The 13,106-nt window shown below is 50.1% G+C and overlaps 1 protein-coding gene across 1 annotated transcript in view; it reads left to right on the top strand.

Moving 5' to 3' along the window:
* Window positions 1-932: 932 nt before the first annotated feature.
* LOC132590747 (high affinity nerve growth factor receptor-like) overlaps window positions 933-13,106 on the top strand; it is a gene marked incomplete at its 3' end in the record, with an annotated part of 28,608 nt that continues 16,434 nt past the window's right edge. Inside the window, 2 exon segments of the mRNA XM_060263657.1 lie at window positions 933-1,163; window positions 10,550-10,624. Coding sequence (XP_060119640.1) covers window positions 988-1,163; window positions 10,550-10,624 — 251 coding nt within the window.

Raw genomic sequence — 13,106 nt, 5'->3', positions numbered from 1 at the left:
GACCCCTTTCCATCTTGTGTGGTCTCCATGCTCTGCCTCCTCAGCACCCCGAAGTCTCCACCTTGCAGGCAGAGGGCAGCACCCTCCCCCCCCTCAACCCCCCTCTGCTCTCTGAAGCTGTAGCTTCCCAGACTCCCATCCCTCCCCATCTCAGGCTGGGGATTGCGGCTGCAGGGCTGCTACTGCTCGCCACCCAGGTACTATTGAAATGAGCTGCTTCTTGTTGCAGGGATTCAGGGAAAGGGGCTGCTGGGATTTCACCAGGGTGCTGGATCTGCTGTGGAAGGAGGTCCAAGGCACGCTTGCTTTCAGTTCTGCCATTTCGCTGAACTCCTTCGCAGAGCACCTGTGGATGTGAACAGTGTCTTCTCCTCCTCCTAAGCAGTGAGGAACTGCATGCCCCTCCCACACACTCGGCCTTTCATGGGTCCCTTTAGGAGAAACACTTGAAAAAATTAGCTGCCTAATGAACTAAGGCTGGTGGTTGTTTGAGAAGTGGGGAAGCAGGCCCATGATGGTTTTGCCACCTCCTGCCAGTTTCTGTGCAGGTCAGCAGAGTCCAAGCTGCTGCTGCTGCTTCTTGGCCAAGTGCTCAGCCAGTGCTCCCAGGGCCACGTCTGCCATCTGCCAAGACTGCTCTGTAGACGGGAGCTCAGTGTGCCTCATCGCAGCCCATCTCCCTCCCACTGAGCATGAAGAAGAGCATCCATTGAGACAGTGTCTTGGAAAGGGAGGGGTGGTGCCTTTGGGGAGGAGGGCTGGAAGCAAGCCCCGCCCCTCGAAGGTTGAGAGCTGCCCCCTGCCCTTTCAGCTGAACAGATGTTAGCATGCATATGTTCCCTGCCTGATAAGCCAAGAGGTGCACAGAGCGGTGGCACAGAAGGGAAGGGGAGAGCGCTGGGCCAGTGCTGCTGGTCTGCTCTCGGGTGGGAGGGACATATGGGAAACAGCTGGATTCTCTGAGTGCTGCAGCCTCTTGGGGGAAGGATGCTCCCCGGGCTTGGCCACCTGGTCTTCTGCCTTGCAGGGCTGCTCCTGCCTCCCGGATCAGCCTCTCCTTGCCTGGAGCAGTGCAGATGTTACATGAGCACCTTGCTGTGCCTGGAGCCCAACAGCATCCAGAGCCTGTCACAGCTGCGGAGCTTGGAGAACTTCACCGAAGTGTGAGTATCCGGCGGAGGTCAGGGGTGGGACTGGAAGTGATGGGCAGGCTGGAGCATGGAGCATGCAGTGGTGGCACAGGGGAGGCAGCAAGGAACTTGACAAAAGGGCAAACAGGGTGCTCTATCCTGCCCCCCCCAAAAAAAGAGAAATTGGAGCTAAACAAAAGCCCTACATAAAGATTTGGAGGGCATCGCTCTGCACAAATACAGCCTCGCAGGGCACCATGATGGGACCACATCTGCTTTTGCCTGGTGACTTTGGACCAAAATGGTTTGGGAGTTGGTGCCAACAAGACCAGAGCAGCACCTGTGAATGGTGCTGGACAGGAGGCTGATATCAGTTACCCCAGGTGGAAGTAGCCAGAGTCAGGGGCCATCGGTCAATCATGCTGGCCCTCCTGCAGGTGAAGAGCACCTGTTTGAGTCTGCCCAGGAGTAACTCATTGGACACAAGGGTAAGAAAACCTTGCTTTTAAACACCAAAGGGCAGGGGGAGGTGGTGTCAAATAGTCCGCTGAAATATTTCTCAGACCCCCATGCAGATGAGACAAGGTGGAATCATAGAGTTGGAAGGGACCTCCAGGGTAATTTATTCCAACCCCCTGAACAATGCAGGAAACCCACAAATACCTATCCCAAACTCACAGGATCTTCATCGCTGTCAGATGGCCATCTAGTCTCTGTTTAAAAACCTCTAAGTAAGGAATCTAAACTGCTTTCAAATGGGATTTTTTTGGGGGGATAGCTTCAGCAGACTTCATGCTGCGGTGCCCAGCCTTTGCCATTTCCCGACTGTCTTCAGTCCCTGCTCCTCCACTGGGCCAGGCTCTTCGCTCCTTTCTGCTCACCTCTCCAGCACAGAAGGCAGTAGACACCCACATCAGCAGCCAGCCAGACCCACATCAACAGGGTGGGGGTGGGGTTGCATGGTAGTTGCTGAGGGGGCAGCTGTGCTGGTGACCAGGAAGGGAGGGAGGGAGGAAGAGAGGAAGGAAGGAAGGAAGGAAGGAAGGAAGGAAGGAAGGAAGGAAGGAAGGAAGGAAGGAAGGAAGGAAGGTTGCCCTCAGCCGGGGTGCCCTCCCTTCAGCACCAGACAGCAATCAGGAGGTTTCCAATTAACTGAGCACCCCCATGTCCTTCCTGTAGCACATCACTGCCACTGCAGCTCATTCACCCAGCGGTGACTGAAGGTGAATGTGTAGCTGCGTCTCCACGTTCCATCCCGTCATTAAAAGCAGAATCCTTTACAATAGGACTTGAAGGAGGTCCACATGGTGCCAATGACCATGCAAGGAACTGTAGGCCAGATAGCCGCCCTCCAGACATGGGCAAAAAACAGTCAGAGGCGATTGCATTGTGAAGCACAGGGAGGGGCCAAGCCAGAGGAACTCACAGAACATGCAGGTGTCTGTTTTAGTTCATGTGGAAAGGACTGGATCTGGGGGAGGGGGCAGAGGGGGGTGCTTTTCTTGAGTGCCAACGGAGGGAGGGCATCAAATTGGGTATGGAGTCCATTTTATTCTATGGTCCCATAAGATAGAATGGGCCCATAAGGGGCGTCATTTTTTAATTTTGCCCCCCCTCAACATGTAGATCCTGTCCTGCATGTGGCTGTATTATTCAGAGTGCCAAAAATTCACGAAAGCACTGTGGCTTTGAATGAGCAACGACTGGTTGTCTGTTGCCTGGTCTTTCTTTGGCACTTCTCTTGGAGTCAGGTCTGTCCTTCTGCATGGCTGCATTTGCTGCTTGATACTTCTGGATCTCTGTTACTCATTGGGGGTTGCATGTTGTCTGATAAACTGAAAGAGCAGAGGGTTAGTGGGCTGAAGGACACAGCCAAAGCACACCTCGTCCTCACCAGGACTTGCCAAGGAGAGCAGAGAAGGAAAGCCTGTCCGTTGTGGAGCACAGACTCCTGAGAAAACAGCAGCTGAAGGGCCAGGGGGTGGGTGGAGGGATGAAAAGGAGCATGCTGCTGGCAGATGGCAAAACAGCATGGGGTGTGAGTTTTGGGGAGGGGGTTTCTAGTAGTTTGAGTTTTAATTCTACATAAATGATCTAAAGATAGTGGGATGCATGAGGCACTCAGATCTCCTGAAGATGCTCAGAATGATTCAGAACAACTCCCACCCCCCCCCCCCCACAAACAGACAAGGCAAGGAGGTTTCTTGACATGGAATGAGTCAATAAGAGAGGGAAGGAGGAGATGACAGATCCAAAGATTATGTCATCAGGTTTGGGGGTAAATCTGACCAGTAGAGCCTCGACTCTGGGAAGCTCAGACCCTGGAAGTCTTGAAGGTGCTGCTGGATTTGAATGTGGGTCCTCTCCTATTAGATGGTTTTTCCATGAAGGCCCAAGAAACCTGAACATCAACCATGCCCCCCACCCCCCAGTAATTGCTGCCAGGGCCTCTGTGCCAGCTGTTGAAGACAGGACTTGGGCGGCATCAAGGCCATTGATGTTTCTCCTTGGGGGACCTTTATGGAAACAAGTTCATCTCCAGGAACTGGTGCATTTGCTCAGCATGTACATGCAAGCCCGACTCCCCTGGGCGGTATGGTCCAATCCCTTTGCCAGGGTGGGAGCTGTGTGCGTCAGACCTGCCGGCTGAGCTACTGGAAGACAGCTGATTTCCTAGAAAAGCCACCCGAAAGACATCTGCAGTGGCAGGGAGCAAAGAGGGTGGGTGGGGGTGGGGGGCAGAGCAAAGCAATGCTTCTGTCTCTCTCTCTCCCCCCCCCCCCACGGGAAGATATCCAGAGACATTCCTGAGGGCTCCTGATTGTTCACAGGGCCTCCCAATGTCTCCCCCCCCTCAGCTTAGCTTCCAAAAAGTGGCTCCTCTTCAGTGTTATCAGCTGGTCCTTTGGAAAATGTGGCACTGATACCATCTGAACTTCCAGGAAGGAGATTATGGGATGGTCACAGAAACCATCAGCTCACTAGAATGAGCCACACACAGGCATGCTAGGAAAGGGATTAAAATATGGTGCCTAGCTCATCCCTGTCTGCAATATGGTGCCTAGCTTGTTCCTGTTTGAAAGCCAGTTTGGTGTAGTGGTTACGTGAGTGGACTCTTATCTGGGAGAACCGGGTATGATCCACCTGCAGCTGCTGGAATGGCCTTGGGTCAGCCATAGCTCTAGCAGAGGTTGTCCTTGAAAGGGAAGCTGCTCTGAGAGCCCTCTCAGCCCCACCTACCTCAGAGGATGTCTGTTGTGGGGGAAGAAGATAAAGGAAATTGTAAACTGCTCTGAGACTCTGATTCAGAGAGAAGGGCAGGGGGAAGGAAATGTCTGCTGGGCACTCCATTATACCCTACAGAGACTGATTTCCATAAAGTATAATGAAGAATTGATATGTGGGAAGCTGGAGCTCTGGGTGGGCTGTTTTTTGAGGTAGAGTCACCAAATTTTCCACATAGCATCTGGTGCCTCTCCTCAAAGCACCCCCAAGTTTCAAAACGATTGGACCAGGGGGTCCAATGCTATGAGCCCCAAAAGAAGGCGCCCCTATCCTTCATTATTTCCAGATGGAGGGAAGGCATTGAAAAGGCACACCGTCCCTTTAAATGTGACAGCCAGAACTCCCTTCAGAGCTCAGTCCTGCTTGTCACACCCTTGCTCCTGGCCCTACCCCCAAAGTCCCCAGATATTTCTTGAGTGGGACCTGGCAGCCCTGTTCTCCCTGTCTGACTCTATGGATATGCTGGAAGCAACCGCCATCTTCTACACGTAGGTGAAGCTCCACTTCCATTTCCAAATAGCCTGAGGGTTGGGGTGCAAAAGACATTCCTATTGTCGCTATGTAATGTGGGAACCAGACAGGCAGACCTCCAGGGCTGTAATTTTCCCAGCAACCCAGGACTGTGACTCTCATCCACTGGTTCACACATTACAGGTCCTCCATTTGAAAATCTGCAGGGGAGGTGGGCAGTGTTCCCTCTAAGCAGAGTTTCCATGAGCTAGCTCACAGATTTTTAGCCTCCAGCTCACACCTTTTTGTCTTAGCTCAGGAAGAATGGCTCCAGAGCACAATAATTTATGCTGTAGCTCACAACCTGAATGCCAGTAGCTCACAAAGGAAAATTTTTACTCATAAGACTCCACAGCTTAGAGGGAACATTGGAGGTGGGGATTTCTCACAGGCACAACATTTTGGGGAAGTTGAGATTTCTCTGTCAGAGAAGTTGTGGGACTGTAGAAAATCCCAGAAACTGTGGACTTATATGAAAGGACCTTGGGTCAGGTGTGATTTATTCACTTGTGTTTAAATACTTTATTACTTGTGATAACTTTTGCCTATTTCTCATACTTGAGGCTGGTTTTTCCGTGGCCGTGTGCTGCATACCTGCTTCCCAACCGGGGCTTGGCAACCCTAAGTGAGAAAGGGGGTCTGTCAATAATGTGATTTTTTTTTCATATGACTTCAAGACAAGCATAGGATGCATTTGGCAGAGCTGATCTGAAGAGTCCTGTTCTACGCCCAGGAAGAGGAGATGAGTGGTTTGCTTGAGTGGGATCCTCCTCTCTTGGTGTCAGGCTCTGTAACTCAAACAGCTGAAATTATAAAATACTAACCAAATGGACTTTTCGATACTAACCCTTAGCCTTTGTGATATTGTAGTTACCATGCATATCAAAGGGAATGTTTGAAGTGTTAACTTTGTTTAGGTTGTGAAGAGAGCAAAGGAATGTGACTGTTAATAGATACCGCCACTGGCCAACATCTTCCCAGAGGCTAGGAGATAAGCAGAGGCTCTCATGTGAAAGTTTGCACCTTCACTCCCTGTTGTTTTGAGAATAATGCTTTTGTTTAGATGTTGCTTTGATGTAGATTCAATAAGACTCAGAAACACCCCTGCCAAGGTATTAGTCTCAATTTCTGTTTCAAGCTATGAGTTTCCAATAAAAGTATTACATTGTCTCAAATGAATACAGCCTTGAGTCTCCATCGCCTGACACTTGGCTACTTTGGGGGGGACTGGGGGGAGTGTTTTCCTATACCACGGGGAGGGGGGCTCCTTGATGGCCCCTTCTCAGGGCTTCTGGTCTGGGCCATGATGGACTTCCCTCCTGCCCAAGAGGGGCCCATCCATCCACCCATTGTCTTGGTGCAGCGGGAGGAAGAGTTCCCTGAAGAACTGCTGGGAACTGAAGCCAGCTGGACTGGAAGACTTCAGGAGGGGGTGGGAGGTGACATTTTGCAGCAGCCCCCCCCCACTCACAAGGAGGCCTTTGGAGGCACCTGTGGTTTAATGGGGGGGGGGGGGCATCTGAGCTGTGAAAAGCAGTTTGGATTTTCTTTTCTCAGTCCCTGCCTTATTCCCCTGTGTCAATATATATAAGGGTTTGGAGTCTGCCGCTTCCCACCGGGCCATTTCAAATGTGACACTATATCTGACTCAATTAGACTCTAGCCCTTTTGCCCTGGGAGGGAGCTGGCCATGTTGTCACACAAATGGGCCTCATCCAGCTCTGAGCAGCTTTAGAGGGCAGACCAAAGCACTACTGAGAGAGAGAGAGAGAGAGAGAGAGAGAGAGAGAGAGAGAGAGAGAGAGAGAGCAGCAGGGAGATGTGCTTGTGTAAGGGTGATCCTAGCTTAATTCTAGCTGTGGGGTGCTAGAAACAGGACAGAGAAGGAAAGGAGACTTTTACACTGTTCCCCGCACCCCCGCCATGAAAATTGTTTTGTGGCATCTTTATGAGAACCCAGCTGAAATCAGCAAGCTAAGCTTTCAAATCTTACAGAATTCTTCCACAGGTTGTCCCACAACCTAAGGAAATAAAGAATTCTCTTTTTGAAAGATTGCCCAGATGGGAAATGCTTGCTCAGCTGCCCACACTGGGTTGTATAAGGAGGACTTTGGAAGGCCTGTCCCTGATTCAGGGCTTCAGCAAGGGATGCCGCCGGCAGTCATGCCTACGGGTTTGTTTAGACGCACAGACCACCACACTATGCCTGAAAGAAATTTTTAGGAAATTGTTTGTATTATTCTGATGGATAGCACAATGATGTTTTTATGTTTTTAAAGGATTTAACTGATGTACTTGTTTTTGATGTCATTTTGGATTGTTAGCTTGTGGAAAGGGCAGCATATCAATTTTACGTAATTTAAAAAAAAAATCTCTTTCTCCAAGATGGCACTGCTCGGAGGAGCCAGCATTCCCCCTCTGAGCTGCATGCGTGAGGCCCCTCACTGCCCAAGACCCATTTGAAGATCACAGTAGTTCTATACTGCTCAGGATGTGACCTGCTTCGCCTAGTGTGTGTGTGTGGGGGGGAGGGATGAGAGGGAACATTGGGCCTGGGACACACACAGAGAGAGAAAGAGACTCAGACACTGCCTCAGGCCTGTCCTAGGCAAAAAAGTCCCTTGAGAAACTTTGATTCCACACAACTGAAGGGTTCCAGTTTGGAGGAGAGCCAGTTTGGTCCAGTGGTTAAGTGTGCAGACTCTAATCTGAGAGAACCAGCTTTGATTCTCCACTCCTCCTCCACATGCACCTGCTGGTTTTATCTTAAGTCAGTTACAAGTTCTTTTAGAGCTCTCTCAGCCCTACCTGCCTCACAAGGTGTCTGTTGTGGGTGTCAGGCTCTGTGCAGCTCTTATCAACTCAGCCTCTTTGATTTGAATCAAATCAGGACTTTATTGAAGAAGAAGATATTGGATTTATATCCCGCCCTCCACTTTGAAGAGTCTCAGAGTGGCTCACAATCTCCTTTACCTTCCTCCCCCACAACAGACACCCTGTGTGGTGGGTGGGGCTGAGAGGACTCTCACTGCGGCTGCTCTTTCAAGGACAACCTCTGCCAGAGCTATGGCTGACCCAAGGCCATGCTAGCAGGTGCAAGTGGAGGAGTGGGGAATCAAACCCGGTTCTCCCAGATAAGAGTCCGCACACTTAACCACTACACCAAACTGGCTCTCCAGAAAAGATACATGTTCACAGCAAGATGTTCCTTGTTAAAACTGACCTCATAGGGTGAGGCCAGACAATTATACTCTAAGTATGACCGTTAATGACATCAGCAACATCAGGTATGCAAAAGCGGTAGCAAAAACATTTGAATTATTACGTGCTCAATTCCTCCCCCCCCCCCGAGTCACTCAGTGTTTTTCTGTGAGAATAAAACTCCAAGTCCTTCTTTCCAGCAATTCAGATAACCACCTGCTTTTCAAGGCCGTGGCTCACCTATGAGCACATGCCAAGTCACTCTAAAATTACACGGGATAAATAATGAGCAGTGCCAAGCAAAGCCAAGCATAGCTATTCAGCAGATACATTATAAAATGTAAAATGTGAAAGACAAACGTTATACGAAATGCAGATTTCACAGCCACAGATTAGTAATCATCATTGGCAATTGGCTGACATAAAATCAATGGCATAAAATTAATGTCAAGAAGCCTCTTCTTGACAGTGGGGAGGGGGAGGGAAGAAGATTGTAAGCTGCTCTGAGTGAAGGGTGGAGTATAAATGCAACCATCAGCTCCTCCTCCTCTTCCATCCACCATCCACAGCCCTTCCCCTCTGCATTCCCACCTTCTGCACCTCTCCCTCCTTTCCTTCTTCAGCAGAGGACCTTCCTGCTGACTGTTGTGGGAATTTGTTTCCGCAGAGGGCAGTGCTGGCCTGGCAGCCAAGAGAAGGCCTTCCGAGATATTGGGGAAATGCCTACAGGGAATCAACAGGCACCACTCTGCAGGGGCCACTGTTGTGGGGATCAGGATTCGGCTTTAAGCAAACAGGCTGCAACAGAACGGGGGGGGGGGGGGCGGGATGGACCTTCCTTTTCTGGAAGTGAGAGATTTTTTTAAAAGTCCACAACCAGAAGGCAAAAATCCAGCCATTTTTCTGTGTGTGGAATTGGCAGTCCTGCCTGCAGAAGTTGATCTGGCAGGGCGGTCTGAGGCTGATCTTTTGCCTCCCATCTCTGAAGTAGGACATGAGCTCACCATTGGGAAGCTGCAGGGGAAGGGAAGGCTCTCATTGGAGCCTCTGGCACCTTCTGCCCAGAAGAAGAAGGAGAAGGAAAAGGAAAAGGAAAAGGAAAAGGAGAAGGAGAAGATGATGATAATGATGATGATATTGGCTTTATATCCCTCCCTCCACTCCAAGTCTCAGAGCGGCTCACAATCTCCTATATCCTCTCCCCCTACAACAGATACCTTGTGAGGTGGGTGGGGCTGAGAGAGCTCTCACAGCAACCGCCCTTTCAGGGACAAACCTCTGCCAGAACTATGGCTGACCCAAGGCCATTCCAGCAGCTGCAAGTGGATGAGTGGGGAATCAAACCTGGTTCTCCCAGATAAGAGTCCACGCACTTAACCACCACACCAAAGGCTGTTCCTTCTTTCTTCCTTCATTCGGGAGGGATGGTGTCTCAGTGGTAGAGCATCTGCTTGGGAAGCAGAAGGTCCCAGGTTCAATCCCCGGCATCTCCAAAAAAGGGTCCAGGCAAATAGGTGTGAAAAACCTCAGCTTGAGACCCTGGAGAGCCGCTGTCAGTCTGAGAAGACAATACTGACTTTGATGGACCAAGGGTCTGATTTAGTATAAGGCAGCTTCATATGTTCCCAAGGGAAGCAGCAGGTCATGGAAGGAAGCAATTGGGGGGGGGGGGGGGCTTGAGAGCCTTTGACCCAGCCGGGGTGGCTGGCCAGAGTCTTCTCCTCCTCCTTTCACAGCTGTTGGGGGATGGGAATTCCTGGGGGTGGGGCCTGGTCAGGGGAGGGGCCTCAGCCAGGGAGAATGCCATGGACCCCACCCTCCAAAGCAGCCATTTCCTTTGGGGGGAAGAAGTGGTCACTGGACTGGAGTGGTCTTGACCAATGTTCCCTCTCAGCTGAGTTAGTGTGAGCTAGCTCACAGTTTTTTGGCCTTTGGCTCGCACATTTTTGTCTTAGTGCAGGAAAAATGACCCCAGAGCAAACTAGTTTATGCTTTAATGTCAGAAGCTCACAAAGTAGAATTTTTGCTCACAAGACTCCATGGCTTAGCGGGAGTATTGGTCTTGACTTCCCAGGGCATGGCCCTCAAGCTTGGAGGGACTTGGGCCATGGTTGCCATGTGAATAAGGGAAGTTGCCACAAAGCTGGTTCATTTGATGCAGCAGCCCTTGACCCTCAACCTCCATGTGGCACCAGGAGGCGGGGCTAGAGATGGACGAGGGTGCAAGCCAGCAGAGCTGCACTTCTGGCCTTATGACTTCCCCCCATCTTTTCTCCTGGCAGTGTGTGCGTGTTTGTGCGTGTGTGTGTGAACCCCTTTGTGCATAGCTCTGGTAGGTACAGCAGAGAGAGGGGCTTGGGGAACATTTGCTTGCTATATCTTTGTTAAAAGAAAGGGGTTTGGTCTGCTCTTCTCTTTGACAGAGTCATTGAAAACCAGATGAACCTCACCAGCTTGACACTGGATGACATCAAGAGGCCCCGAGAGCTGAAGAACCTGTGAGCATTTGGGTCAGGAAGAGGGGGAAGGGGAGGGGCACAATTCCCATCCTGGCTCCAGATGACGCCATGGATCTTTCTCATCGTCCACACACAAGGACGAAGAGGGACACGATGTTCTTGTGTCAGGGCAGGATGGAAAGATGAGCTGGGAACAATCTTGGCCGTTATTGGGGCCAGAGGCTCTTCCACTGTTTCCATTTAAGATGAGTTCAGAAAGCTGGAGACTTCGCTGCTCAGAATCAGGTCGTTCCCTCCCTCCCTCCCCCTTCCTTTCCTTGAGGGAACTGGAGCTGCTGCTGCCTTCTAATAAATAGCTCCTGAGCCCCCACCCTGGCACCCAGACTGTCTCTCCTTCGTTGCCATGCCCTCCCCCCCCTCCCCCGCATACACAAAGGGTTCCCATCTGGCACTCAGTCTGCAGCCTAAATGTCTTCATTACCCCCAGAATTTTGCACAACCCACCACTCTTCAAGGGTGAAAAAAACCCTCTGAAATCTCTTGTCTCTTATCTCTGCCAACTTGCCTATTTTTCCTCAAGGTGGCAATGCTTTTTCCAGGGATCTTGCCCTTGTAGCCAGCGTTTTGAATCTGTGTGTCTTGCCTGCTCAGTGCTGCCTGACACATCTCCTGTTTGACACGAGAAAAATCCTTTAAATACATGGCAGGCCCCTCATCTGCACCTTCTTGAAGGGGCCATTTCCCTGGCTGGCTTCCCCCATTCTGCCTCCTGCCTGCTCCCACATCCCCATCTCATCTGGCATTGTCTGTTGATTTGGGGCTCTTTTCTCAGTTCAAATGGCAATGGCAACATAAGTTGACCACACGTAGATATTTCCAAAGACAGCTGAGGAATCAAATGGCTCTATCCCTTGCTGGACTCTTAACCATAATCCTTCATTCAGACTTCCAAGAGAAACAGGTGTTAGGGGATACTTTCAGGATATGTCTGTGAGCACACCTGCCCACCCATACACCTAGGTGACTCACACACATTTGGACACTCTTTTGAGTCCTTGTTGCCTCTCCCTCCCCCTTGTCAAGTTGCTTTGGAATCTCTCTGGTGCTTCTTTGCACATTCTAGAAGGCACTCAAAGGCTCTTCCATAAAATCATTGAGCTGGAAGGACCTCCAGGGTCATCTAGTCCAACCCCTTGCACAATGCAGGAAACTCACATATACCACCCCTTAAATTCACAGGATCATTGCTGTCAGATGGCCATCTAGCCTCTGCTTAAAAACCTTCAAGGAAGGAGAGCCCACCACCTCCTGAGGAAGCCTGTTCCACCGAGGAATTGCTCTAATGGTCAGGAAGTTCTTCCTAATGTTGAGTCGGAAACTCTTTTGATTTAATTTCAACCCATTGGTTCTGGTCCTACCTTCCGGGGCCACACAAAACAATTCCACACCATCCTCTATATGACAGCCCTTCAAGGACTTGAAGATGGTGATCCTATCACCTCTCAGCCGCCTCCTCTCCAGGCTAAACATCCCCAGCTCCTTCAACATTTCTTCATAGAACTTGGTCTCCAGACCCCTCACCATCTTCGTCGCCCTCCTCTGGACCCGTTCCAGCTTGTCTATATCCTTCTTAAAATGTGGTGCCCAAAACTGAACACAATACTCCAGGTGGGGTCTTACCAAAGCAAAGCGATACCATCACTTCACGTGACACTATACTTCTGTTGATACAGCCCAAAATTGCATATGCCTTTTTAGCCACCGCATCACACTGCTGACTCATGTTCAGCGTATGGTCTACCAAGACCCCTAGATCCTTTTTGCACATACTACTGCAAAGACAAGCCCCCCCCCCATCTTATAACCATGCATTGGATTTTTCCTACCTAAATGCAGAACTTCACATTTATCCCTGTTAAAATTCATTTTATTGGTTTTAGCCCAGTTTTCCAAGCTGTCAAGATCGTCCTGTATCCTGTTTCTGTCTTCTAATGTATTTGCAACCCCTCCCAATTTAGTATCATTGGCAAATTTAATAAGCATTCCCTCTATTCCTTCATCCAAATCATTGATAAAGATGTTGAACAAAACAGGTCCCAGGACAGATCCTTGAGGCACTCCACTTGTCACTCCTCTCCAAGAGGATGAGGAACCATTCACAAGCACTCTTTGGGTGCGATCTGTTAACCAGTGACAGATCCACCTAAAGGTAACAGGATCCAAACCACATTTTACCAACTTGTCAACAAGGATAGTATGTGGAACCTTATCAAAAACCTTACTGAAATCAAGGTAGTCACTAAAAAAGAAACCCATGCTGGCTCATAGTAATCACAGCCATCCTTTCTAAATGCAGCAATTTCCTTTAAAGAAGCTGTTGACACTCTGGTATTTAAGGGGGGGAGAAGGTAAAGGTAGTCCCCCGTTCAAGCACCAGTCATTTTCGACTCTGGCATGACATCACATCACAACGTTTTCACAAAAGACTTTTCAGGGGGTGGTTTGCTGTTGCCTTCTCCGG

This window comes from Heteronotia binoei, unplaced genomic scaffold (genome assembly GCF_032191835.1).
Source record: "Heteronotia binoei isolate CCM8104 ecotype False Entrance Well unplaced genomic scaffold, APGP_CSIRO_Hbin_v1 ptg000597l, whole genome shotgun sequence".
In the NCBI taxonomy this organism is placed as follows: Eukaryota; Metazoa; Chordata; class Lepidosauria; order Squamata; family Gekkonidae; genus Heteronotia; species Heteronotia binoei.
Note: the sequence above shows the minus strand (reverse complement) of the source record. Positions and strands in the feature narration are given on the sequence as shown.